The sequence below is a fragment of the Python bivittatus genome, unplaced genomic scaffold (assembly GCF_059951505.1).
Source record: "Python bivittatus isolate LINGU-HERP-01145 unplaced genomic scaffold, Pbiv_v1 ctg000310_np1212, whole genome shotgun sequence".
NCBI classification, from domain to species: Eukaryota; Metazoa; Chordata; class Lepidosauria; order Squamata; family Pythonidae; genus Python; species Python bivittatus.
The window spans coordinates 2,040,172-2,067,713 of NW_028277054.1; the positions used below are offsets into that span (position 1 = coordinate 2,040,172).

Genomic DNA, 27,542 nt, shown 5'->3' on the forward strand with positions numbered 1-27,542 from the left:
CCCCGTGCTTCGCTCGCCAAGAATCCCGCGCCAGTGCCCGGATGTCGTGCGCTGCCGTCTGATGGCGCTACTGGAGCAAAGTTGGGGTTGCGTGGGATTTTCCCTGCGCTGCGCAGGGTGTCTGACCGATTGCCAAATATTTCAAAAAGGATTGACTTATCTGAAGCCATCCTCAGCCAGATGCGTCCCAGGTGTGTGGGACTACAGTCCCCCTAATTCCCAGGGCGCAGCGCAGTGGTTGGGGGAGACTTCCTTTATGCCAAATCAGAAAGGAGAAAAATGCGAGCCTTAGGAGCAAGTTGCACTAAAACGGAGTTGCTGCTCAGCCTTTATCCTAAGCCGATCGGGGGACCGGGTGGACCGCCGAATGTACGGTCTGGGCGTTGCATTATCGCAGCGCAGCAAAAGGTGTTTGGTTTAGCGGGGGAGCTGCATTCGCCGGGGAGGGTGGGCGCAGCAGCCGACCCGCAGTGAGGAGCAAGCGGGCAACCGGCAGCGCCCCGTGGCGCCTTGGCCGCCCCGTCCACTCCCCGTCGGTCCCAGGAGGCCTCCGAGGTGCTGCTGATGAAAGCAGAGAAGCCGAGGGGTCTGGCATCGGCGTTACAACGGCTGCCTTGCCCCAGGAGCTGAAACTCCCCGCGTTCTTCTCTCCCTGTCTCCACCCCGAGTTTCCAGATGACCCGAGGTCCAGCTGTGCTCCCTCAACGGCCACAGGAGGAGACTTGCAGATATCTTAATTCACGGATTTAATTTGGAACTTGAATCGTTGGTGGTCCTGCCCGCCTTTTGGGGGTGGGACAGATGAACCTTCCGAGACCCAAGACGTCTCTCCCCTCGACAGCTGCCTGCTCTCCTCCTACGGAGGGAGCCCGAAAGAGTTAACTGGGTTTCTCAGCGTTCGGGAAAAGGAAAATACATTTCCCAATTTGCAAAGCGCCTTTAAAAGCCCGGATGCTGCGCTGCGGCGCATTTCCTGCCCCTTCACTTCCTCCTTTTTCTTTCGCAAGTGAGCCCTCCCCCCTGCCTGCAGGTCAGAGTTCAACTCCAGGGGCGCTGTTAAGGGGGTTCTTGACCGGGGGTGGGGACAAAAAATCCACAAAGGGGGGGGGCGGCTATCACGATGCGACTCTCCCATTCCTTTTCTCATAGCCAGAGCGAGTCCGAGGGCTGACTTCCAGCCACGGAGACCGAGGATGGGCGATTCCCCAATCCTTGCAACAAGTAATGAATAGAATGCAGGGCATTAGACATGGCACGGCTTAACCAGTGTTTTTCAAACTTGGCAACTGTAAGACGGGTGGACTTCAACTCCCAGAATTCCCCAGCCAGCATTGCTGGCTGGGGAATTCTGGGAGTTGAAGTCCACCCGTCTTACAGTTGCCAAGTTTGAAAAACACTGGGCACAGGAACAGCAGGCTTCACCTTCCTAGTTGGTGCCAATTGGCAAATGCCTGATAAGCCTCAAGAAAGCCATAGGAGGCTTCCGGCTTCAGAGGGGGCTGTAGCGAAGGATGAGATGGCAGAAGAAGGGAGGAGGTCAGGGGCTCAAACGGCTGGTCCAGCCATAATAGTTCCACGGATCAACTTTTTCCTTCCAAAAGCAAACTCCTTTTTGTCCCTGTTTTGGCTAGGGAGAAATTAAAAAAAAGAAAGAAAAAGTTTTTCTGATTTTCCCTTCTCTAGTGCTTTCCCAACTTGCTCCTTGCGGGTAAAATTTGATGTCCTCTGCTTTGACTTGCTTGTGTTAATTTTACTTTTCCGATGGCAGCAGGAGAAACCTTCAAACCTGGGAGGATCCCTCTTTTTATTCCCTACGGTATTTTCCTGCAAGCCTACCGTTTTATCCTGTTTCTTCTCGTTTTGGGAGCATGCTGCTTCATGCCAATACATAGCAAGAGACATAAGGCTGAATGCAGAGACAGCCCCCTTCCATCTCTTTGGTTAGTTCAAAAACGCAGGAAGGTTCTTCTGGTTTCCAGGAACAGAAGGAATAAATAGGATTATGGCAAATGTTGTTTCTGCTCCGGAGACAGGGCAGCTTTTAACTTCTCAGAATCGTCCCGCTTGATGAAAATTCGATTGTCCTGGGAAGTTCACAGCTGACACTCTAAGCACCCTTCTCAGCCTGGTGCCCCCTAGATGTGCTGACCCCTAACCTCCATTATTCTTATCAGAAGCAGGACTCAAGGGCTGGGAACCATGTTGTCCAAGGAAGACACACACAGGTCACCGACTGGGGAAAGCCAAACAGTTCTGCTTTCAGGAAACTCACTGTTAAAATATGCACTAACATTAAAAAAAAGTTTCCAAACTTAGAGCTATATCACCTCCTCCTTTTGAAGAAGGGTCATGCCCTTCTTCTCAGATGGGGATGTTTTCGTTGGGGCCTGTCACTTTGGGCCTTTGAAAAAAATGAGTCACTTGCTTTGACTTCTGCCGTTCCCAAAGGCTGCGAAGCTATTTATATTCTGGAAACGGCCTCCTCCTTGCATTGTTGAGATTGTCTTTGAGTGCACACACACAAGCACCCAGCTTCCCTTGCATCACCATTTAGAAGGGTGACACTTGCGGGAAGGTCTTTTCAGTGGTGCCGCCACATCTGTGGATGGTGTCTCTGGGGAGGGTGATCTTCTGCCAAACGGGATGCCCTTAAAGTAGCCAAAGAGAATAGGTTGGACTCTTGTACATTGTTAGGTACCATTTGGACAGGGGGCAATTATATAATACAGAATTTTGATGTATCACACAATATGTACCGCTGATCTATCCTTGATGGTGATTACTTGGCTATCCAATCTGCTAATATATTTAGCATAATATCGCTGGCAGTCTTACATAATGCCTAGATTCTTCCTCCTGGCTACATTCTTCCAGTCCTCGAGTGGGCTGGAAAAATCCTGTCTTATTTATGCTGCCCTGATGGCTTAGCTTGCAAATGGTTCTGTCCTCATAGTTTTAGTGAGGGACAAGTTAAGGGCAACAATTGGGGGATTTGCCTTCCCATCCAGTGTCAGCCACTAGCAGGGAGAACCACCAGCTATCACCCTCCTTAAAATGTGATGGGCAGGTCGGGCGTGCTCAGGTATTTACCTGGGATGGAGGTTTTAGTCACCTTTCATTGCTCCACACTGGTAACTGGTCACTTGGGCCATTTCTGAATGTGAGTCTACCAGTCGTATGGAATAAGCTTTCTCAACCCTGGCAACTTTAAGAGATGTGGACTTCAACTCCCAGAATTCCCCAGCCAGAATAACCCTAATCCTAACCCCAGGGGACTTCTGGGAGTTGAATTCCACACCTCTTAAAAGTTGCCAAGGTTGAGAAACACTGGTCTGGAAGCTCAAGTAACAAGAGGAATAGTCAGCCTGCCCAACAGCTGTCTGCTTTCCTCTTCTTTCTGTCACTGGAAGGGGAAACTGGCAGAACTCTTGACAATTTCTCCCCAGCTCCCAAATATCCCAAATCTAAGTGCTGCAAGGATGACATTGAGTGGTGGCAACTGGCAGCACCCAGGAGGGCCCATGGAGGATGCCGGGTAGGCACTGCTTTCCTCCCAAAGTTATAAAGGTGCCCATGGAAAACCCCTTGTTGGTGGAAGCAACAGAGAGCCTTTCATCTGAGACCAAACCACCCTCCCTTTCCCAGTTTAAATTTGTTTGTTTGTTTGTTACAGCTTGGGTTGTTGGTCTTTTGAAAGAGCACCAAAATACTTAATCACAAAGCTAGTGGTTTTCCAGGAGACTGGTATGCATGAAGCCTACACAATACCTGGATGGCACTTTGCAAAGGGGTCAGATGCCAGACCTTGATCACATCCACACTGTGAAGGAAGCATCGTAGACTGTTCAAATGCCAGGAGATGGACATGTCTGGGCTGCATCATCTCTGTTCACTGGCACCTGTCCTCAACCACCTTATCTACACGGTATCCCTGTAGGGTCTGTTCACCGTTTCTACAATGCTGTGGGACTTCATAAAATTGGAAGGGCTTCTTTATATTTCTCAGAGTCTTGGCATTTGAGGCTGGGGTGGAGTTTTCTGGATCTGCCAAATCCTTTCCTGGGCACATCTCTTGGTTCTCCCTGAATGTGAGACTGAACCCTAGAGGAATTAGCTAATTGAGCAGGGCAGGGGAAGTTCCCTCTCTGGAACTGGAACAAATTACTAATTTTATCAATTTTGTACTTAATAAGGTGCGTGCGGGAGAGTGGAATTCCATCTTCCTTCCATGCAGCCCTGCCATTCCTCACCACTCAAGTCACAGGTGTTCAAATAAGAATTTAACAAATCCCAGGGAGATCTGATCATATGAAAATAGTTTATTGAGTTTCCACAAGATGGGCTCCGGTGGAATAAAAGGTATTGTCAGATTCAGAGGAGACAGGCTTTCTTCTATGCAACGCTCCTCTGACTTTCCTGCCTCCTACCTAGCGTGAAACTTTAAAAGGTTTTGGTTTCCAGCAATGGAGCAGACTGAGGAAGGGGACTGGACCAGCTCCCCATACAGCAGGGCTGAGCAAAGAAGACCATTGTGATGTGGGGAACAGTATTGCAGGAGCCCTGGGTCTGACTAAGGAATCTGGCCTGTTTATCGTATGGCCCCATCCATTTTCTCTGAATTTTTTCAGCAAATGTTCCCTTTATAATTTAAGACAGACATCCACAGATTGACAAGTTGGCAGTATGCGTGGCAGCCTGCTGGGAGTGGAATAAATTTTGCAGTTATGCTTGGACCACAAAAACCAGCAGATGTAATGGCAGGGACTGGCATGGAGCATGGCTCCTGGTGCTGCCACCAAGAGACGAGGAAGTGGGGGGAGTGCAAAAGGTTCCATCTTGCCCTCCCTGTGGGAAGACAGGAGCGAAGTTGCAACAACTCACTAAGGCCTTGCCCATCCAAGAAGAGCAGCCCCCACTCCACCTTGCCTTCTTGGGATGGGGGGGAACACATCCGTCCTGGCCCTCACAAGTTCTTCCAACGTCCCCTGCGTTTCCGAGTTGGGATCCCTTTCCTCCGCTTCGATGCCGGAGGAGCCCGGTTTGGAGACTGCTCCCTTTCAGCCCCAAGGTCCCGTTCTGCTTGCAGAAGATGAACCCCGTTCTCTTCCTGCACCGGGGACAGCTCCACCTTGGTAGGGAAGCCCTCCTGGGCAGGTGGAGTCTCTGTGGAAGGGGCTGCTGTTGGAAGAGCGAATTCCCCCTGCGGGGGCAGCAGACCATTCGGCAGGGCCGGAAGGAGGGGCAGCAGCGCTGCCACCACATCCGTGAGCCGTTCCAGGCCTTGCCGCAGGGTGTAGGTCAGCTCCCGGATGGCTTCGGCCGTTTCCCTCTGGGCCTGCAGGAAATCCAGAGGGGGCTCGACAGGCAGGTCCAGGCGGGTGCGTCGGCGCCGCAGCGGGGGCGAAGTCGAAGGGCATGGGGTGCTGCCCAACAGCTCTCCAGGGGAGTGTTCAGGATGTGGCCGGCAGCCTAAGCAGGAGGGAGATGGAGCCAGCTGGACAATCTGCAGCGATGAGGGCTGGGCTGGAGGGGGCGCTGGTGAGTCGCGTTCCTTGGGCTTCCGCAAGCCCCTATCCAGACTGTAGCACGAAGGACGGGCAGAGGTCTCTGGGCTGCTGGAGACGTTGACCCTGGCAGGCATATCTGTAGGGGCCAAGGAAGGAGAGTCACCACCTTGCTGGCACCTCCTACCAAACTGCTGCTCCCGACGCCACAACCAATACCAAGGGGGTCATCCCTGACCTCCTGAGCCAAAGCAACTGGCCAGAAATGGCACGTGTGACAGACAGCTTCTCTAGGTGGATACGGCTGGAATTCAGCGCATGGGCCAGAATAGCCTTGCTGGGGGAACTCCACTTGCCTGGAGGGCAAAAACGATGTTCACCTCACGCCACGTTTTCCTGGCCGTGTTTCTGTTGGTTTGGTTTGGTTTGGTTTGGTTTCTGACACGAGACAAAGTTCAAACATGCAACAACCCTCCTCCTTGCTCTACTAGGGGTCTCTGTAGTGGGGTGGGGTGTCAAAAGATGGCATCTGTGCCCATGTGATAGAAGCCCCATCCCTTTTTACATGTGACACATGTGCAAAGGGTGTGGGACTTTAATTGCCTGGGCACAGCTATATCTTGACTTTTTTGACATCCCCCTGTGTGGACTCCTGTGCAACCCAGTGTGGTTTATTCTATCCCAGTTAAGCAAACCAGGGCTTAGCGTGACATGCAAGACCAGCCAGGGTGCAAAAGTGTCATTGCCAGGCCTCTCTTCCCTGACTTGGCTTCTCTTTGTTCCTCTGAGTTGTTTGTGCGTGTTCTGTGTGCACATCCTAGAAAAAGGAATATGGGAGCTGGGGTGAAGCATGGATGGGCCCGGAGCAATGGCTGCCGGCCGGAAGGGTGGTAAGTCCAGCCGCACCTTTTGGGCTAGACTCTGTGGCAGGGATAATTTTGTTCAAAAATGCTGGGGCTTGCGCTTCTTTCTTGAAGAGCTGAGGGGGGGCTTTTGGGGGGGGCTTGTTTTATATCTGCCCATGAGCTAGTCCTGAGGCATCTGGGAAGCCAGCTCAATCCACAAAGCTCCCATTTGGTCTCTCTCTGTAATAATAATAGTAAGAGTAAGAGTAAGAATAATGTTGTTGTTGATAAGAAAGACAAAAAAGTCTGGATAGTGGATACTGCAATACCTGCAGATAGCAGAAGAGAAGAGAAAGAACTGGAGAAAATCACAAAATATAAAGCTCTGCAAATAGAAATAGAACAACTGTGGCAAAAAAAAGCAAAGATAGTCCAGATAGTAATAGGCACCTTGGGTGCGATCCCAAAACATCTGGAGCACCCCTTGAAGGCCATCGGCACTGACAAAATCACCACCAGCCCACTGCAAAAGGCAGCTTGGCTTGGAACGGCTTCCATCCTGCGATGATACCTCGAACACCATCAAACAACAACGTCTGCCTATCCATGTCCTTGGGAAGGCCTCGATAGGGGGATAAAAATGCCAAATCCAGTCTAAACTTCTGGCTGACTGTGTGACTAATAATAATAATTACTATTAATAATTAATTAATTAATTAATAATAAACTATTAATTAATATAGTGGGATAGATACCCTGCTTGGAACTTGCCTATATCCTCAGATGCTACCTTAATCATTCTTAGGTCCTTGGTTAGGACTTGAATTATTAAGTTTTCACCAGTCTTTGACTGTAAATCTGATTGTAAATTACTACTACTACTACTACTACTAAATTACATTTATCTGCTGCCCAACTCCCAGTGACTATGGGCAGTTCTTTTATTCTCCCCCTGCCCCTTGCAGATCCAAGGAGAGAATGCTTCCAAAGTCAAAAAGTGAAAAGAATGTGTCACTTGCACACCCATCGTTTCAGCTGTTGGAGGACTGAAAAATCACCTAATTCAAGAAATTTCGAACATTGTGGGGACATTCTTCAAACGCGCACTGGGTCCTTTTCTTCTCCGTTCCGCATGGTTAGGGAGCCGATATTACACAGCCTGCAATTTATCTGCCTAGAGAAGTGCATGTGGGGTGGGATAAAAATAGCACTTTTTCAGGACTCAGTCCTCCAATCCTGCAGGGTTCCAGGACTCTTCTTGGAGAAATCAATATCTCTGATCATGTGTAGAGTGCTTTTTCTTTGTCAGAGTGCTGCATTCGGAATCGGAGCGAGGCCCCAAGACAGAGCAGGACTGCCAAGATAATGCATTACCCCAGTGTCTCTTTAAAAGAGAATAAATTAACCCCTGGACTAATCAGTGTGCTGGTTGCTTGGTTGTCTGTATAAATGATGTGGGAGTTTAGTAACCCAGCGCTTAAAAAAAACAAGAGGGTTTAAAAATGAGGTGGCAAAGTTTGTAAAATCTATATTGACTTAGCTACCTGATGGCTCTGGACCACACAGAATTTTTTCTTCTACTGCAGTAGATTTTCCTTGCCAAAAGTGAATATTTCATTTCCGTCCCACTTGCAACAATAGCGAAATGGACCCATCTGTTGCCTCTTTAAAACCGGGGGGGGGGGGGAAGGTGGCTGGGCTCAAACTCTGCCTTAACCCCCTACATCTGGAAGGCTCGTGCTACCCCACACCTCTATACGAAAGATTACTTCCTTTTATTGAGGGATGAAGAGATACAGTTTATTACGGTTGTGAACCAGTTCAAAATACATACAGAATTCCCAAACAGTGAGTAATGAAAATAAACAGTAGGACACAGAATTGTGAAACCTCGGTGGGAGTGACTAATTAAAATAGAGAAAACTATTCTATCTGCTTGTCAATGGGAGGGAAGTAGTTGGCTCATGTTCAGAGGCACCCTGGCAAGCCTGTCGCCGTTTCTCAGGTTAAGTCTGGCCTGGGTACCTCTTTCATTCAGAAACCAGCCTGGCAACCATCTCCACCCAGGTCCTAGTTCTGTCCATATGCCAACCCACGCCTTGGCGAGCCGGTCCAAAGCATGCCTGCTCTAGCCTTGGCACCCTGATGCCCAACTGGCCCTTTTGCCCCTGGAACCATGGGTACTCACCCGTGCCATGCTCAGCAGCCAGTTGGTAACCGGGGGGGACAAAGCCAGATGTGCCTTGCGAGGCCGCAGGCTCTGCCCCTCCTGTGCCTGTCATCACGCCGGGCCCCAGGATGGCAAAGAGAGTCTCCTCTTCAGCAGAGAAGGTCTCGTCACAAGCGTTGCCAGCCCCCTGGGTGGAATGAGGCACCCGGGCCAGTTTCTCCTTGGTGCGCCTCTTGAAGTCATTCCAGCGCTTCTGCACCTCCTGGCCAGTGCGTTTCCAGCTAGTGATGCTGTTAATCTTGGTGGCGATGCCCTCCCAGACCCGCCGGCGTTCAGTCACCGTCACCCGCCGGCTCTGGGTGCCGTAGAGTTTGCCATAGTTGGCACGCACTTCCTGGATCAGGATCTGGTTCTCCTCATAGGAGAAACGAGGCTTGCGAAGGCGGGTGATCTCCTCACTGTCCCCAGACATCTCTTGCGGCAGGCGCCCTTCTTAAGGCTGGCTCGTGCCCTCAGGCCCCGTCTGTCCTGGCAACCGTGTTGGGGGGAACTGCCAAGGGGCTCAGCTCGGCGCTGCGTGGCTGGCAGTGCCAGGTGGGGTGGTGGCAGCTGCTATTGCTGCTGCTCCGGGGAGACCGAGAGGGGCTCTTTCTGGCATCGCTGGGCAGGAGCCTGGCAGCCTATAGGCTGGCCCAGGGGGTACCCTACCAAGAAGTAAGCAAGGGCAGCCTGGCTGCTGGGCACCTCTGCTTCGCAGGTCACTCTCTAGGGCCGCCCTCGCCTTCGGTGCCCCCGCTTCCCCGGCTGCCCACTTAGCTGCCTTGCTCCATCCCGATGCCAGCCTCTCGCCTCCCTCCCGTCCCTCCTCCTCCTCCTCCTCCTCCTCCTCGGGCATGCTCACTGCTTAGCCGCACTCCCAGCAGGCCATGGGGGCAGCCGGGCGGTTTCCATAGCAACCGTGGCCTGCTGCGTGCCCACGGGCCTCCACCAGCCGACAGCCCCCGAAGCTGCTGCGAGTCCGCCGCGAGTCCGCCGCGGCAGCGGCGCTCGGGTTCACGGACCCCGAGTGGGGCACGACATGCACGAAACGCAGGACGTGGCACCCCAGTTGCCGGGGCTAACCCGGCGGGGCGGGGGCGGATTTCGCCGCTCGCTTTGCCCCCCCGGCTGATCTTCGGCCAGCGGGGGCCGGCGCCCGCCCTCGCCCCCGGCTCCCCCTCGGGGGCTCCGCAGCGCTGCGAAGAGACCTTGCGCGGCTGCTGCGGGGAGAGCGGCCAGCAGGTGGCGGCGCCGGAGCGGAGCCCGGCTCCGGGGACGCGTCCGCCGCCGTTGGCTCCGCGTGCGCCCCGCCGGAGGGGGGACCAGCTCGGAAGCGCAGACGGGCCTCGAAGCGGCGGCAGAGGTGGAAAAGGCCGGCCTGCCTGCCTCCGAACGAGGGAGGCGGTTCAAGGAGGCGGCTTTCCCCGCAAGCGATGGACTACAACTCCCATGGCTCTCAGCCTGCCTTGCCATAGTCCGACGCATTGGGTGGGGTGGGGTTTTTTTTAGATTTTTTATCCCGCCTTTATTATTTTTTTATAAATAACTCAAAGCGGCGAACATACCTCATCCTCCTTCCTCCTCTCCTTTTCCCACCACAACAACCCTGTGAGGTGGGCTGGGCCCGGGGCGGGGGCCTGGCCCAAAGCCACCCAGCCGGGTTTCGTGCCTCAGGCGGGACTAGAACTCGCCACCTCCTGCTTTCTGGCCTGGGGCCTTCCCCGCTAGACCACCTGGCTCATCCAAACGGGTTGGCGAAGGCTGGGTTCCCCCAGCTGTTTCTCCACTGCCCGGTCAGTGCAAACGGTTAACAAGGTATATCTTGGCTTTGCACACCGTATCTACAGCTGGACTCATCCAGCATGCTAAGCCGTAACCTGGTTGGCTCGGCTTGGGCTCAGTCCGTGCATTGCATGAATCCCATCGCTTAACTAACAAAACCGTGGCACCCCTCGCAGTACTTTGCTCAGTTTTGTGCCGGCAATCTAAAAAGGGCATCAGGGAGTTCTACCGAGGGCTATCAAGATGGGGAGGAGAAACCAGGTGGAACATTTAAAGGAATTGGGTATGGGTGGCCTGCAGAAGAGAAGACTTGCAGGAGGGAAAAGAGTCTTCCGACCTCTGAAGGGAATGGGATTGTTCTCTGTTGCCCTGAAACTGCAGAGGAATAGATTCAGGTCAGAGGACTGTCTTCACTGCAAAGCTGTCAGCCCGTGCAACTGGCGGCATTCCCCTTCGCTGGAGGCCTTCGGACAGGCTGGGCAGCTCCTGCCCAAAGGGCTTTGGCACAACATTTCTCAAAGTGGGGTCCAGGGCCCTCTGGGGTTCCCCCAAGACCCTCTCAGGATCCGCGAAATCAAAATGGTTTGCCAGCCTGTGTTGAAAAATAATACAATATTTTGCTTGAAACGGAAAGAAACGAAACTATAATTTTGGGGTTTGATGACTGATATTTTTTATAATTATAGAAATACTCTGTACTAGTTTTTTCTTAAATTTTTTATTGTTATAGACATATTTTGTATCATTTTAAGCATTAGCGTAAAAGGTGAATGTATTATATGTTTGTGCCTGTACCAAAGAATGTTGGAAGTTATCCTTTTTCTTCTTTCTTACTTCTTTTTTGTACTTTAAATTTCACTCCCTTTCTGATTTTTTCCTTTTTTTCCACCCCTTTTTTCCCCTCTATTTCCCTCTATTTTCCTTCTTGTTGAAATTTAATAAGTTCTTTAAATCATGAGAAGTGGCAGCAGCAGCAAAGGCATCCATTTTCATTTTGAATACAGTAAATATTGATCAATATACCGCATACAAACCAAAGCTCTTTTGGAGTCCTGCATAATTTTTTAAAGTGGGGAGGGGTCCTGGGAGAAAAAAAATTAAGGAAATCTGGATCAAGATCTGGTTAGATGAGGCCTCTTCCAATTCTATGATTCAATTTATTTTATTTTCATATATTATTTTCATTTTAAAAATGTGTATGGCACCCTTCAAAAACTGTATCTCCCAGGGCAGCTTATCATGGAGTTTAGAGCAAAGCGTGAAAGTTTTTTATCTTCTTACATTCAGTTTATGAGATCTCACCTTAGTTACAAACGTCTTCCGTGTCCACAGATAAAATCAGTGCAGTATTCAGCCAATATTCCAGTTTACCATCGCCAGTACAGTACAGAAATAACACAGATACGCACACAGGGTTGTTTGCGAGCTTGCTAAGATGACACCTGAGAGCAAGTTTAAAGCAGGCTGGGTGTCTGCAGGGAGAGAGGTCCAAAAAGTCAAGATGCTGGTTACAATCATGCAGTTGTTAAAAAGGGCGGGCTTCAATCACATGGTTATGGCCACCAAGGTGACTTTTTAGACCCCTTCCCTGCGGACACCCATTTTAAATGCTTGGTATTAGAATGTTTGAGGCATTTAAAATACCAGATGATCCACACTGGCAGGGTCTTGACATTGCAATGCCAGATTTTGCCCTGGGAAGGCAAGAATCTTGTAGCTACAGGGATGCTGAAAAGCTGTTACCCAGGAACGATCTGGAAATGTGCAAAAGTCCTCCATCATTTTCCTCAATAAATAAATGGACAAGTGTTTGTTGAATTGGGTTCTCTCTACCTAGACCGGATGATGCGGTCTATGAAATAGGTCAGCAAATGTGTGCGTGTGTGTGTGCTGTCTTTTTGAGCAGGAATTACTTTTCCAGCAAGTCTAGGAGGAGGCCAGGTGGGTAGAAACGGAAGGGTGGATCCTCTTGGGTGGATCTCTCAGCCCTCATCAGGGAGTGGGGGATGGTGAGGAACGATGGGGGTCCCCTTGGGTGTGGAGGATGGGGGTTCCTTGGTGCAGACAAGGGGGCTCAGCTCCCTTTGCCTGGAGTCAGACAGCAGGACTGAGGGCTTCTTCAGCCGAAGGGTGGGAGGCTCTGGAGACTGCGTGTGGGGGGGGGGGGGGTGTCCAGGCTGCACAGAGTCCAGCTGTGTCAGCCGTGGACAATAGGCAAGCAGGAAAGGACAGACAGATGGGCCGCCCAAGACAATGGCCAGTCGCTTAACATTCAGGAGCTGTTCTCCACTGACTTGCTGCCCCCCCCTCGCTATTGAGCCGGCCAAAGGCTGCCAGGATGAAAAGCCCATCTGCTCAAGGCTCCCCCCCCTCCGCCCCCCATTCACTTGAGAAGCAGAGAGGGCCTGAAAGAGGCTGCAGTATTCTCCGTTTTAGCTTTTCCTAGATCTGCTAATGGTGGGGGTGTTCAGCACATCTCATTGCATATGATTCTTCTTTTTTTCTTTCTCTCTCTTTTTCTCTCTCTCTTTTTCTCCTTCCTTCCTTCCTTCCTTCCTTCCTTCCTTCCTTCCTTCCTTCCTTCCTTCCTTCCTTCCTCCCTCCCTCCCTCCTTTTCATGCCCATTATAGAGGTTGGGGAAACTGAGAATAAGCTACTGACCACCTGCTCAAAGTCCATGAACATCAAAGTCACGGCTGAGGAAGGGATGTCCGTCTGAATGGCTCGCTAAGTGCACTGGCCAAAGGCCTGCTTGGATTCCAGAGCATCTGATCTGAACATAGGATGAGGTCTCACTTCATAGCAGACCTTTGATCCAGCTAGCCACTTTTGACCCTGACTGCTAATAAACTATGGTTAGGCAAAGATTGGCTTACTAAGGTATGTTCCTAAAGTCTTTGTGTGAGAAAGGGTTATGGAAAAGGATGAAAATGAAATAATATAATATCCCGAGAGAGCATCCAAGGGTTGATTATAGATGGATCTTGAAACCACAGCCCGGTTGTTTATGGCATTGAAAGTCCGTAGCTGTGAGCAGGATTGGGGCCAAATTTATCACCAGCCAGGATTTTCTAAGTAGCTCAGCATCCCCATTTCAGGCTCTGTTGGACAAGATGCTGAGGTCCTCAGAAACGCAGTTCATTTATTTTTGTGCTTATGTGGGAGGTTGGATCTGTGGAGCAAGTAAAAAGAGAGAGAGAAACAACTGATGGGCCCCATGCGCTATAAAATGTCCTATGTTAAGAATCTCTGCTTCTCACTGCAGACAGAGCTGGAACACACTTGTATTAGAGGAAACTTGGGGGTGAATCCATAGTTTCAGTGGAAGATGTTGTATCTCCTTTTGGGTCCATAACCTCTGGAAAGGGATCATGGCTGTGGTGCTTCCATCCCTATAGGAGGTGAGTTTGAATGGATTCACACATTGCACAAAACCATAATAGGATTAGTGTGATGTGTGAAACCCGTCTTTGGGTATGACAGAGAAACAGAAGCATAACAGTATAAAGACTTGTGTTTTTATTTTTAGCTGCACTCGTATTCAGCAATTTTTCTAGGGCTTCCAAAATGTCCCAGTGCTTTTTCTAAGGTATCTTTGCACCCTTCAGGGCTAGAAACTTTGGAAGTTTGGTTTTAATGAAAAAGCTAAGATTCATAGGAAGTTAAAATTGGCAGTTTTAAATGTTTCTGCAGAACTGGTGCATGCCCAGAGCTTTGCTCCACAATAAAATATGATTTAATTGTATTCTTGGGAAGTCCTACACAGAGTGGGTCAGAACAGATAGCTTTAGCAATGTGATATCTTAGGCTTTTTAAAGGCACATTTTAAAAAAGCATGCCCAAAAGTGACACAATCTTGCTGGATGTCAGGAGGTGGTGCTATCGTGCAACTTAACTGCAAGGGACATGGTGGTTAATGGGCCCCTGGGCCCCTGGATGTGGCTTCTTAAACTGGCAGAGAAATTATGTGGAAGTCTAAGTAAATTCTAAGTCGAATCCCCACCCCCCACCCCCACTTTCAATGTTATTTGACTAGGGAAACAGAGAATATAGAGAAATTCAGAGGTGCATAAATTAGCTAGGAGTTATTTTACAAAAAATGGTTATCAGAAATTTCTTTTTAATCAGTGAAGTTTTGGTGCTTTGAAAGGTGGATGCTGTTGACTGACCGACTCACTATAGGAGGCTCTCTGGGGGTCGCAAGCGGAGCCCTGCGATCTGAAATCATTTTACTGGGAAAAGACTGTAACAGAAACTAAGGTTTTTGGTCAGGCTTGTCCCCGTTTGCGTATTTTGTTACTCCGGCTGGGATGGATTAATCCCCATTCCTCCCAGCTTCAGGTCTCTGCAGGCGGAACACCTGCCCAGTTCACATTTTGCCCATCCGGGGACATTGACGCCGCGTCCCTCGGGCAAGGGCAGAAAAGAGCGAGGCGCTACGAAGCAGCAGCGAGAGTGCCTCGGCCGCCTTCTCCTGCGGTAGATTTTAAGGCAAATGTTGGTGGGAACAATCCGCGCCCTTCTGCAACGGCAGCCCCCGCGGGGCACGGTGTGGACGCGCAGGAGAGCTTCCCGGGAGGGGGCGCCGTGGAAACCGGGGCTGGCAGAGGCCAGAGCAGAACAGCCCGCTCAGGGTGGCACCGCCCCTGCATGGCCCTCCCAGCCTCTGGGCTTCGGACCTACCGCCCAGCAGCGGGGCTGGAGGGCAGCTCCCCGAGGCAGAGGGTCTTTTCATTGATGCTCTGCGCATCCCCCCTCCGTGGCTCTGGGCGTTGCTTCTCGCTCCCGCCGTCAGCCTCCTAACAGCCCTGAGAGGTAGGCTGGGAGGATTCAGGAAGGCAGCCGAGCGGGTAGGAAAGCACAGGAGGCAGGGAGGGAGGGAGGGAGGAGGAAGAAGGGGATGAACGGCACACTAGAGGACAGACCCCCCCTTTTCCTTTCCCCATCGGCTCTGCCCTCCACCCCACCCTCGCAGCTGCCTCTTCTGTCCTCCCTCCTTCCCTCCCGCCCAGCTGCTTCCCCCTCCCGGGAAGAATGGCTCCTCTCTCTCATTCCGTGCCACTCCACCCCCCCCCCCGCTTCACTTGTCAGCTCCTGGCAGCCAATCTGCTGGGGGGACGGAGGGAGGTGGGTCTCTCCTTTCACGTCAGGGGCTGGGCTGCTCTCTCCGCCGCCAGTGCCACCCCCGGCCGGGTAAAAGAGGGATGCGGGGAAAGCGAAGCTGCTGCTTTTCTCTCGCCCTTTCTCTCTCTTTCCGAACGCGCTTCGGTGGGTTTCGCTCCCCTCTCCCCCCTCCCGTTTCCTTCCACCTCCGCAGGTCCCGGGGCTCCCCCGCCGCCCCTAAATCGCCTCTATTCCCCCCCGTCCCCCTTCGCTAAGCACCCTCCTAGGCTTCCCCTCGCAAACTAAATAGAGGGGGACTCTCGGGGCGGGCGGGCTGGGCTATCTTTTTCTCCTTCCTTGCTTCTCCCTTCCTTTGTGGGGTGTTAAACCTCTCCCTTCCCCGCTTTTCGGATTTTTCTTGGCTTGGGGGGAGGAGGAGGAGGAGGAGGAGGAGGAGGAGGAGGAGGAGGAGGGCTGGAGAGAGGGGAACATCAGAAAAGGAGGACTCGGCGACCCACCCATCCAATTCCCTTCTCGCCTGGTCAATTTCACTTCCTATGGTCAATTTCACCTGGATGTCTCCGCTCTTCCTTAGCTGGACACACCTCCCTCCTCCTTCTCCCACCCCTCCCTAAAATCTGAGCATCTCTCCCCCCCACCTCCCCCTGCTGGAGTCTCACGGGTACCGCGGGGGGGAAATCCTCCGCGCCATCGGCTTGAAAATGATGGCAGGTGGATCGGTCCATCAGAACGGCCTCTTTCCTTCGGCACCTCAGCAGCCGCCGCCGCCGTCACAGCCGCCGTCGCAGCAACAAGGGGGGCCCCAGCCTCAGCAGCCCCCCCAAGCCGCTCCGCAACCCCCCATGGATTCGGATCCTCCCGACTCCAGGAAAAGGCCCTTGGAGACCCCCACCGAAGCCATTAGCACCAAGAGAAGCAATACGGGAGGTGAGTAGATTGAGGGCTGAGGAGGGGCGGGGGGGGCACGGACTGGGTCGGTGGCGGAGGGGGGAGAGAATCTGAAGAGTGAGGAAATCAGCCGTGCAGACACCCCCGCGCGCCGGCTTCCCAAACTGCAAGGTGAACGTCCTCCAGAGGCTGGGCTGGGGAGGGGTCTGGGGGAACCGGTACAGGGACACCGAGCTCCTTCAGACCCCCTGCCCCATGCTTGTGGAGGCCTACTTCCTAAATATGCTTGTCTCTGACTGACACCCCAGGTCTTTCCTGCAAAACATTCTCCCCCCTCCCATGTCTGAATCTCCCCAAAGAATCTCTTCTCTTTCTGGGGAGGGGGGTAACCAACCGGTGTCTCTTTCTCTATCATGGCATCAAAGCCCCTCAAATCTATTTTATCCCCACCACCACCATTTTTCTCCTCTCCTCTTGCCCCCCCCTTCTTTTCCTTCCTCTTCCCCCCTTTTTTTTCTTTCCCTTTTTCTTCTCCCAGCCTTCAATATGTGGCTTCCCCCCCTCCACCCCCAGGACCAGGGGTTCCATCTCATTCCCTGCAGGGCTTGATTCAAAAGAGGAATCCTCTCTGTTCTGGCTTCAGCACCATCCTGGCTCCGAAGGTCTGGGGGAATCCAGTTGTTCCCTTCCCCAGCCTGTCTCTGGTTTTGAAACCTGCCTCAGTTACCATCTCCTGTATTTCCTCCCTTGAAAGGGGTGTGTATGCATGGAAGCACACAAAAGATTACTCCAGCACACCTCTTTTTCCATGAATCCACGTTTCCCGGCAAATTTTCACCCTAGCCCATTGCAGCTGGTTATGTCAAAATGGAGTCGAATTGTCTGCTTGGGAGGGAAAGGGAGTGGAAAGATTAATTTTTTTCACCCACAGAGACTATGCAAAACCTGTCAGCCCCCTCTTTCTCCCCCTCCCCTCTGCAGCTGAGGAAATGGAGAGGGGAAGGATGTGAAAATGTGAACGAAAGCAAGGATGCCAAAGGGGACTGTGTGATCCAGGGATTTCTGGGCAAGGAAGGAGGGACTATGCCAACTAAGAACCAAGACTCGGGTCTTTTTGATGTGCATTCTGTTCTGCCTTTCTGAATGTGGAAAAATGCTTTAAAAAGGATTGGCCTTGAGGTGTGGATTCTAGTCATCACGTTGCCTAAAAAATAGGAATTGTAAAGTAGCATATTCTTCCTTCCTTCCTTTCTCTTTCTCAGACCAGCTGGGCTGCTTTTGTGAAGGGCAACTTTGATTCTGTGATTTTTCAAGTGCTTTTGTTTTTGTTCCTACACAGTTCTAAGAATAGAATTATTATTAGTATTAGTATTAGTATTAGTATTATTATTACGTCGTGATTGCATCTGGTTCTGTTTTATTGCTCAGAACGATGATGAGGCTGTATAAGCACCCATCGAAACGCGTGGCTGCACAGGCAGGGATTCAACGCTGACACCACCCTCTAGATGTAATTAACATTTTGAGATGCTTGGGAGCTGCGGCGTTAGGGCAAAAAGCAATAAATATTGCTTGGAAACAGCCTTGGGTTCCTCGGAGGAAAATGTCCTGCTTTATGACCATGTTCTGATGAGAGTGATCTGAAATAAATAATGTTAGGAGAGGAGGCCTGAATAGCCAGTTGGGGCTCAAGGGAGAAGGAAGGAGAAAAACGGCAAGCAAGGAGGACCCCCAGTTTGGTGGCTGTCCCGAGCAGGCTGCATCCAAGAAGATGGAGCTAGAGAGGCTTGGTGGGTGCTGCTGCAGAAGGCCATTGAGTTCAATGCCTGGCTGGTCCTGCGTCGACTTGGCTTTTAATGACGGACAGGTCTGGGTGGAGGATGGCCGATCAGGCTGATTCCAGCATAGATTTCAGGGAGGGAGAAGGGGAGTGAATTTGATGGCACTACAGGGGGGAGGGAGGGAGGGAGTGTACAGAGATGTGTTAGTAGTACCTAGCGTGCATTGCAAAGGACGCGGATTGCTGTGGAAATGCGCAAGAGTGAGAGCTATGCAGGCCTCACGGCCCATCCAGGAGGTGAGTGAGCCTGTGGGTACTGGAGGAGCATCTGTGCATGTGTGCGTGTGCCGTGAACTGAGACGGGGGTGAAGGTCAAATGGGGTGGGATGGTTTCTACTGGATAAAGTTGGGTGTTTCGTTTTTTTCACGGAAGGATGTCGGGTTGCTGGAGCAAGTAAGAAGGGCGAGAATAGGAAGAGGGTTTTGAATGCAAATGATTGGATTAATTCTGGCTTTTCGTGGCCAGCGGGTAATCCCAGCGCTGGGTGTACTGGGTCCCTGGGAACCACCATCAAGACCAGGCGGTCTCTACTACAGTATAGTAGACAACCAGGCCTTCCTGGCTGAGGACAGAGTCACTGTTGCATCACCAGCTGGAGAGTGACCCAAGGAAGACAGAGAGCCGCTGAATCTCTAGTTGTGGGCACAGGAGCATGGCTGACGGGATCACTGGGTAGTTTGTGGTGACAGAGGCTATGAAGTTGGGAGGGCATGGCGAAGTCTAATGCCATGCAGAGCGTTCTGTTGAGGTAGCACTTGAAGATGAATCTAGACTGGTATTTTTAGCTGGGAGCCTCGTCATGAGCCTCCAAAGACGAGGTGGGATGTTGGAGTTTGGATAGACTTCGCGATGTCCCAGCCTGACCTTGCTTTTGCGTCTCTCCTTCATGCTGGTGGCATGATGAACGCTCAGTTCTTTTTTGGTACGGAAGAAAACAAATTGGGAGCAGTCCGTTGCTGGCTGGAGCAGAGGGACGTTGTCTGTTTTCCTCAAAATGGCTGCAGAGACAACTCCTCCCCGTCCAAAGCTCGCTTGCGAGGGTAGAGGAAGGGAGACCCACAGGCCGATTTCAAGGCAAAAAAGAGATTTCTCCCCCCCCCCCGACCAAGTGGTTCTTCACCTTTTGGGGGGGGGGGCTGAATTAATACAGAAAGAAACTACAGCTCCTGCCGGCACAAGGGAGCCCTATTCACAAAGCAGTGGGGCAGAGCGTAAGGAGCCGGTGAATCAACGCCTTTAGAAGTTTGCGAGAGTAAACAACTCTTCTCACCATGGAGCTGTGTTGTTGTTGTTGTTTTCAAGACAAGATGCCTTCAACAGCCAAATCCCAATAAAATGAGCAATTAGTGGTTTGCATGAAGCGTTTCATTAAGTCACGCACCCAACGTGCTTGGCCTGGTTCCTGGATTCACCTGTTTTTGGGGTCTGCCCTTTTCCTTCCACCATAAAACCATCAAATGGGCTGGATCCTCACCACACCCAAAGCTACGCACACACGCACCCAAAAGTACGAACGGTGGTTAAAACTCACCAAGCTTAGCACCGGGTCTGAACGCAGCCACTAGGTTTGCAACGGATCTGGCTAAGCGTGTTGTGTGAAGACCGCCTACCTGGGCGGCTGTCTGTTTCCTTGATGGATGGGAGTTGTAAGCATCTGTCACAACTCAGGGAGTCTCTGAGGAGCCATGCGTTTTCTTGAGATCAAGACAGCTGACTGGTACAAGTGAAAGGAAGCAGGGAAGTAGATGGAAGATACCTTCTGGGACGCCAAAACACCTAACTCCTCTGCTGTTATGTAGAACGAGAGTCTCCTATGGAGGAAGAAGGAAAGGAGATCCTCTTCCCAGGTGATCTTGGATTCTTTGGGGCTGAGGTTTTCCTTTAGGATTGAGTCAGTGCCCCAGCAGAGGATCACTTGGTCATTTAGGACCTTAGAGCATTGTTTCTCAACCTTGGCCACTTTAAGATGGGTGGACTTCAACTCCCAGAATTCCCCAGCCAGCATGGCTGGCTGGGGAATTCTGGGAGTTGAAGTCCACCCATCTTAAAGTGGTCAAGGTTGAGAAACACTGCCTTAGAGGCATGCTTACGATGGGAACCCTTGAATGTGTGGTGGCTCACCTACTAATCCTGAAAGTGTGCCATGCCGCCCGAATAATAGAGCTCCAGCTTGGTATATCCAGTTCAGCCCTCAGATACTTCTTGCCTAAAAGGAGCAAAGAAGTTATTGGGCTTGGTAGGGCAGATTTTTGTGCTCCGAGGCATGCTGGCACCAGAAATACTCAGAAATGCAGTGGTCCAAAAGCTCCATTTCATTCCCTGGATATGATTCTGAAATCGAGGACTTTTTACCATTTCCAGATCGTTCCTGAACGTTGTAAATGAAATATTAGCGTTGGGGTGGCAATCTGGACTTTTACAAGGCACAGAACATTTGGGGACAGTGCAAGTGAAAAAAAAAAGTGAAAAAAATGTAGTCTTCTCTTGAATTCCAAGAGAAGCACAATATTGGTGCTTGATACTAAGAGAGTTGCGGGTGGGTGGGTGTTGTAAGCTGGCAGGACCCCTAGTTTAAGACGCCTCTTCCAGATAAACCAAAGCAAGGGACTGGCAATTTTGGTGGAACTTTGAGAGAGTATATTGGGGGTGCTTTCACAAAATGGCTGCCTGGCCAGTCACAAAGCCACCATTTACCAGAAGGCAAACTGCTGAAGTTGTTCCTCTCTTCCAAGATGTTCTCCACCTGCCTGACCTTATTTGCTGTTGTCCTTTTCATCAGCTGGGAACCATCCCCTGCCCTCCTTACTTTCTGAGATCTAAGGAGCCTAGAGGCACCTTGGATATTATGAGGATGTTACAGGCTGGCACTTTGTTTTGTAGCATTCCAGATGCCATTAAAAAAATAAATAATTGGGGGGAAAACTCCCCTATGTGCAGAGAACCTACTAGGCTCCAAGGGAGGGGCCCACGGGTAGATGGAGGCTCACAGACACCAGGTTTCCTATTCTGTCCCTGATCTAAAGGGAGTTTGGGTTGATGCTGGCAGTGGGCATGGTCTCAGGGCACCAAAGAAACTTAAGGAAAGGCATTGGATAGAAGGAGACTTTCAGAGCAAGCAAGCCATCATTCACAGGTAGAAGACAGGGCAGTATCATTCAGAGTTGCTCCAGAAGACTAGAAAAAAAGCAATGGCTTTAAATTACAAGGGAGTAGATTTTGGTTGGACGTCAGGAAAATTTCCTAACAATATGAACGATTCCACAATGGAGCAGCCTGCCTGGGGAAGCGGTGGGCTCTCCTTTGCTGGAAGTGTTTAGAAGATGCTGGATGGCCATCTGACAGGGATGCTATAGTGGTGGATTCCTGCACTGGACAGGTAGTTGGACTAGATGATGGACTAGATCCTCCCAACCGTTCCATCCTAGAGTTCTACAGGTAGTCCTTGACTTAATGCACATTCGTTTAATGAGCGTTCACAGTTATGACAGTGCTGAAAAAAGTGACTTACGACCGGTCCCCGCATTTACAACTGTTGCAGTGTCCCCACAGTCATGTGATCAAAATTTGGGCACTTGGCAACTGGCATGCATTTATGACAGTTGCAGCGTCCCGGGGCCACGTGATCGCCATTTGCAACCTTCCCAGGGGGCTTCCAACAGGCAAAGTCAATGTGGGAAGCCGGATTCGCTTAATGACCACGGCAAAAAAGATTGTAAAATCAGGTGCGACTCCCTTAACGGCCATATTGGTTAGCGACAGAAGTTCTGACCCCAATTGTGGTTGTAAATTGAGCACTATCTGTATTATAAACTACAGGCAGAACTGCAATTGACTCTCCACCGTAGTGGGGAGGATCTAAGTAGTGGCAAAGAGAAGGACCTGAAAAGGAGCAAGCAGAAGGGGGTTGGAATTTGAAGAAGAGATTATTAATCCATGTTGCTGAATGTCAATCTGCAAGGCACATATTGATAGAAGAGAGAAAAGGTCAGGTGCACAGATCTGTATGAGAAGTCTAAATAAGACTTTCTCCAAGAGAGTGGATGACAGTTTGCACGTTCATTTCTTTCTTTTCTTTTCTTTTTTTAAAAGAACCTACACTATGTTGATGTATACAAAGGACACAATCAAATGTGAAGGCTTCTTCAATCTGGTGACTCCCAGGCTGAGGGAGTTTAGACTCCAACACGTTGGGGAAGGCTAAACTAGGGGAAGAGAAGTCTTGGATGACCAATTGGGGGGCGGGGGGGGGGGACACACTGTCCTTCCAGGGCTAAAATGTGAGTCTCTCAGTGACCGAGAGTGGATTGACTCATTGAGTAGATCTAGTATACTGGGTATAGTTGAGCAATACATGTGTCTCTGTAGACACTATCGATTAGTATAAGAACCTAAATCCTGGAAAAACCCTAATGGGACAGGACAATGCTGCTTTAACTCCCAGAATTCTTAGCAGTGGCCTTGCTGGCAGAAGAATTCGGGGAGTCGAAGCCCATTCAGCAAGGCTGAGCCAAGGGACACCAGACCAAGGGAATGCTGCCACCAGCATCTTGCTTTTGGGGGACAGATTGTTGTGGAAATGGCTTGAAGGGTTGAAATATATATGTCTGGGTCTCTCTCTCTGTATGATATCTTGAATTTCAAGTCAGCAGAGGCAGGCTAGAAAGAAGTGAAACAAATTTTCCACTGGCAGGGCTGGGTGATTGCGGCTGTCAAACATTTTATTGATTGATTCATTTAATTTAATTGATAAAAGGCTGCCCATCTCTACCGAGTGACTCTGGGTGGCTAACGGTGGCCCCAAAAGAGTAAAATAAAAGACATGCAATACAGTACAGTGCGGCCAAGCCTTTGAACAAAACACGCCTTGACATGTAATAAAAAACGCATACTGGGCTGGACTAACATCCTGGCCCCAGTGCCTGGGGGGAAATGCCAGGGTCAGGGCCATCCAGCTCTCAGGGGGATTACAACTGCCATCATCCTTGACGATTCCTGGCCAGGAATGATGGGACTTGAATTTCAAAACGTTGCCAGGATCCCAACCTATCTCCACTCTGTTCTGGTGGGTGATGTGTCAAAGTTGCTCATAAAAGAGTTAGAAGGTTTAGAGCAGTGTTTCTCCAACTTGGCAACTTGAAGATGTGTGGACTTCAACTCCCAGAATTCCCCAGCCAGCCTGAGGAATTCTGGGAGTTGAAGTCCACACATCTTCAAGTTGCCAAGTTGGAGAAACACTGGCTAAGGGGCTGGGAATAGATCAAATGCCAACAGAGAGACAGAAATCAAACTGAAGCACAGTGGCCGTTTTCGGAAATCTAAAGATATCAGATTTGTGATTGCTACCGATTTGCCTGGCCTCGATCCTTTAAGAGTTAACCAAAGGGGAAAACCATGGCTAACCTTCCCATTGATCTAAAGTATAGATTTCACACAGCGCCTCAAACTCACAAAAATCTTTGGCTCCCAGTTGGCAAATCAGTTCTTAGGTTAGTGTCAATGTGTCTAACAATACAGGCAAAGTTTCTTTTGAGTTGAGCCCAGTTCCTGGTCATTTCAGGGACACAACCATGTCATTTTCTTGTCTGCAATCTGGAAGCAAATTTCTTTCTTTCTTTCTTTCTTTCTTTCTTTCTTTCTTTCTTTCTTTCTTTCTTTCTTTCTTTCTTTTCTTTTCTTTCTTTCTTTCTTTCTTTCTTTCTTTCTTTCTTTCTTTCTTTCTTTCTTTCTTTCTTTCTTTCTTTCTTTCTTTCCAATTTCCCAGCGGTGGGATTTCCTAGTGCTCTCCCATCTAAACCCTAACTGGTCAGATCCTGCTTAACTGTTTTCAGATCAGCCAGGATTGCTAGGAGCTGTCACCTCACGAGGCCGAAATGGGAGTAGGAGTCAAGTTACAACTGACAAGCCGAGTTACGCATCTCTGGCCATGTGCAGGTGGCAGACAACTCCTTTATGTGGATGTGGGAAGACCTACATGCTCTCCAGATCAAAGAGGTCTTCAGTAAAAGAATTCCAGTTGAGAATCATCCACACAGGGATGATTGAAGCTCTGCCTGTTTTTTATGTGCGGCACACATAAAAAACAGGCAGAGATTTGATCACACTGTTGCACCCACTGTCTTGACTATTTTGACCATATCCTGCAGATACGATGTCTAGGAGACTACAGAGTTTGTCTCTCATTCACAAATCCTGGCGAGAGGCAGGAGAAGATAAGCTTGATGGAAAATGCTCAATTAACAGGCAGTTGCCATTTCTCAAAAGTTTAGTGGGGAGAAATCCTGAATAAATCTTGGAGAGAAAGTATTTCAGTTTTGAAAACCAGCTCTTGGGAGATGCAAGAAATTTCCCAATACAATAGGTGGTTAAACAATGGAATATCTTAACGTCCCTCCATGTATTCCATACAAGGAAGTCCATCTCTCCAAACACCAAGATCTTTCTGGACTCACAAGAGCCCAGACTCCGTGTGACTTACTTGCAAGATCTCCCAATGGGTTCCTTTTTGAGGAGCTCAGTGTGCATTCAGGAGGCCTTTGGGGGGAAGAGGGTGTTATGTCACCTGTAATTTAATTAGTCTTTTAAGTAGTGCCAAAACATATTTCCAGCTGCTTTTTCAAATTATGTTCTGATGATGATGATGATGAAGAACCATCAAGTCACTGTTGACTCTTAGTGGGCACATAGATAGATCTTCTCCATGACAGTCTGTCCCTAATCTGGTCTTTCAGGCTTTCCAATGGTGCATTTATTGCCACCGTAACTGAGTTCATCCACCTTGCTGCTGGTCATCCTCCTCTTTTCTTTCCTTCCCCCTTTCCCAGCCATTAGAGCCTCCTCCAGAGAGCCAGGTCTTTGCATAAGGTGTCCGAAGTAGGATCATTTGAGCCTGGTCATTTGTGCCTCGAGTGAGAACTCTGGGTTGATTTGTTCAATGATCTATATACTATTATATATTGCTATAATAGCATTATAATAGTTTAAATTTGAAATAGTGTTTTAGAGATCATGCATTAAAATGAACACTATTTTTTTAAAAAAACCTCATAAATAAAATATTTTCCAATCATTTTATGAATGAAAATGAAAGGTTTATATACACATGCACACTTGTGTGAGAGGTGTATGTATATTACAAGCCACAAGATTGTACTACAGTAACATACTGTACTCACCATTACAACCCACAATGGTTTAGTTCACACAAACATACCAGGCTTAGAAGGTTATGTGATCCCATCCATTATGGTTTGTAAGCTCGTTTCAAACTGTCTGTTCGGTGACAGCCAACTATAGCTTGTTCATCACCACAAATTCAGGGTTTGGCAGCCAGATCTCTGGCTACTGCTTGCAAGACCCAAGATGCTAGGAAACGCTTGTGTTTATTTTCAGACATGATTCACATACCATGAAGAGCATCCCTGAAATATTTCTGTTACTAGTCTTGGGGCTTTCTGTCTCCCTGGCCTGCTGGCAGAAGGAACGGCTAATCCAGGCTGCTCCCCCGCCCTGGAAAGAGATTAAATCATGCCCCTAAAGAGGCCATTTTTCAGACCATTTCGAGGATCCTGCCCCAGTCCTGTCGTGATCATCACAACACAGAGTGAGGAAGAACGGATGGAGAGGAGTTATAATCCCTGATTTGCAGTTGATGATTTGTAATTTCAGATTGGAAAGCTCTCACAGCTGTTTGCAGCTGTCCTAGTCACGCCTTTGCTGGCGCACCAGGAGGAAGAGAGCCCAAGAGTGGGGAGGGTGAGGTTGGGGGCCAGAGCAGATCATCCTTTGACCTTAGATGTGGCCAATCTGGTCGCAGCTCCATCTCTCACGCCGCTGCTGGTGAAGAGGGTCATCTGGTCACTGGGCAGCAGAGGCAAGGTTTTGAACTTGGCAGACTTTTGCCCACGGGCAGGCACTGACCAGGAGTGGCACATCCAGGGCAGGCTGATGGGCAGCACTTTCGTGCCACCTCTTCCCTCCCTCTCACCTTCAGTTAAAAAAAGTTCTTAATAGGCAGGGCTGGGGGGGGAAAGCCCAAGGGGGTGAGGAGTAGCTTCTAATCCACAGAGAGAGTAAAGAGGAGATGTTGCTGCTAAGGTAGCCTTGTGGCCGGATCAGCAGGGGAGGTAACCACAAAGCGGCGGCTACACAGCCCAGCTAACGTTGCATCTCAGCAGAAGTAAAGATCTGGGAGGGAGGAAGAGGGCAGGAGAAGGCCCTTCCCTGCAGAAGTTGAAGACTTGTTCCCAAGCAGCATAGATAATAATCCATCTTGGCATATCCCAGCGTCCCAACTAATACTTTCCCCATTGCACTAAATCATAGTCTGTTTAACCCTAGTTTACTGAACAAATCATGACTGGGTGCATTTGTGCAATGGACTAAATCGTAAATCACGGAGAAGCATGAGTAAGATACTGAACATGCCAAGCCAAATCAAATGTCCAGGTTACAAGCTGGCTCCCCCATCACCTCAACTCTTAATGCTTGGCTTACAGATCCCAGTGGCTGGGCTCATGCAACATGCTAAGAGAAAACCAAACCAATTGCATCATGTCCAAGCAGGAGAGAGCCATAGCTGGTCTCCTGTTAAGTTGTGCTGCCTGATGTAAAATGGTGGTCTTGTGGAAAAAGAAAAGGATCTCTAGTTTAGGAAAATAAAAGTGGATCTTGGTATCAGAACTAGGCTAAGATGGAGTTAGTGACTCAGTGCACTGTGGAAACCCAGCCTGTGAGGTTAGTTTGGGGCAGACAGTTGGGTTAATTCAACAAACTCTAGTTTACGTAAGCAGTAATGTATCATGGAAACTTAACCAATCTAGTACTTTGTAAACCTCAGTCATGTTTTACCACCTAAGGGTGGTTTTTACTGAACAAAAAGCTACAGATCTTTGAAAAAGATTGCCACTGACGTCTCTCCACCTCTTGTAGGAACCACGTTGAAGGTACCAAGGAAACAGCCTAATCTCAAAGCAGGTTGGCTTTGAGTTTTAGTTGAGGGGTTAGTCTCTGCTGGTTGGCAAGAGTCCTCCAGTAATTCAGGCCAGACTTCCCAGCCAGGGGGAACATGGGGCTCTTTGCCTGCCAACCCCCTGGTCTTTCTCTGGCTGCCAGAACCAAAGTTGCAGAAGGAAGGGTCTTCTCTCCCTGGCAGAAGGAGTTGTTAGCAGGGCCCATGGATGCTGAAGAACAAAGATGCTTCACATCAGTGAAGTGTTGGTCCTGCACTCTTCCAACAGGTGGGATGTTGTTATTTTGGGCATTTAATTTGTGCAAAGTAGACATTGGTCAACCTCATCTTTTAACTGGTTTATTTTTTAGAACGGCACTCGTCTTTAGCCTTCATTCGCTC

At 49.8% G+C, this 27,542-nt stretch overlaps 2 protein-coding genes across 4 annotated transcripts in view; one reads left to right on the forward strand and one right to left on the reverse strand.

Moving 5' to 3' along the window:
• Window positions 1-4,305: 4,305 nt before the first annotated feature.
• MYPOP (Myb related transcription factor, partner of profilin) lies at window positions 4,306-10,216 on the reverse strand. Its single transcript, XM_007437665.4, has 2 exons — window positions 8,538-10,216; window positions 4,306-5,643 (listed from the first exon to the last, which is right to left on the reverse strand). The coding sequence occupies exons 1-2, from the start codon at window positions 8,989-8,991 to the stop codon at window positions 4,964-4,966; spliced, it is 1,134 nt and encodes a 377-aa protein (XP_007437727.1). The 5' UTR covers window positions 8,992-10,216; the 3' UTR covers window positions 4,306-4,963.
• Window positions 10,217-14,783: 4,567 nt separating this feature from the next.
• Window positions 14,784-27,542, forward strand: part of NOVA2 (NOVA alternative splicing regulator 2) — a 38,444-nt gene continuing 25,685 nt past the window's right edge. Inside the window, exons 1-2 of one of the 3 annotated variants that reach the window (XM_088139788.1) lie at window positions 14,784-15,155; window positions 16,220-16,391. In XM_088139788.1, the coding sequence (XP_087995914.1) occupies window positions 16,307-16,391 (85 nt within the window). In that variant the 5' untranslated portion in view covers window positions 14,784-15,155; window positions 16,220-16,306. Of the gene's footprint in view, window positions 15,156-15,419; window positions 15,609-15,879; window positions 16,392-27,542 lie in introns of those variants that run through there. The other 2 variants (XM_088139786.1, XM_088139787.1) reach the window with 2 other exon arrangements.

Coding starts and splice junctions, on each gene's coding strand:
- MYPOP (XM_007437665.4), bottom strand. CDS start 8,991: ATGTCTGGGGACAGTGAGGAGATCACCCGCCTTCGCAAGCCTCGTTTC. Junction 5,644..8,537: donor GGCTGCTGAGCATGGCACGG/GTGAGTACCCAT, acceptor TGGCCCCTACAG/ATATGCCTGCCAGGGTCAAC.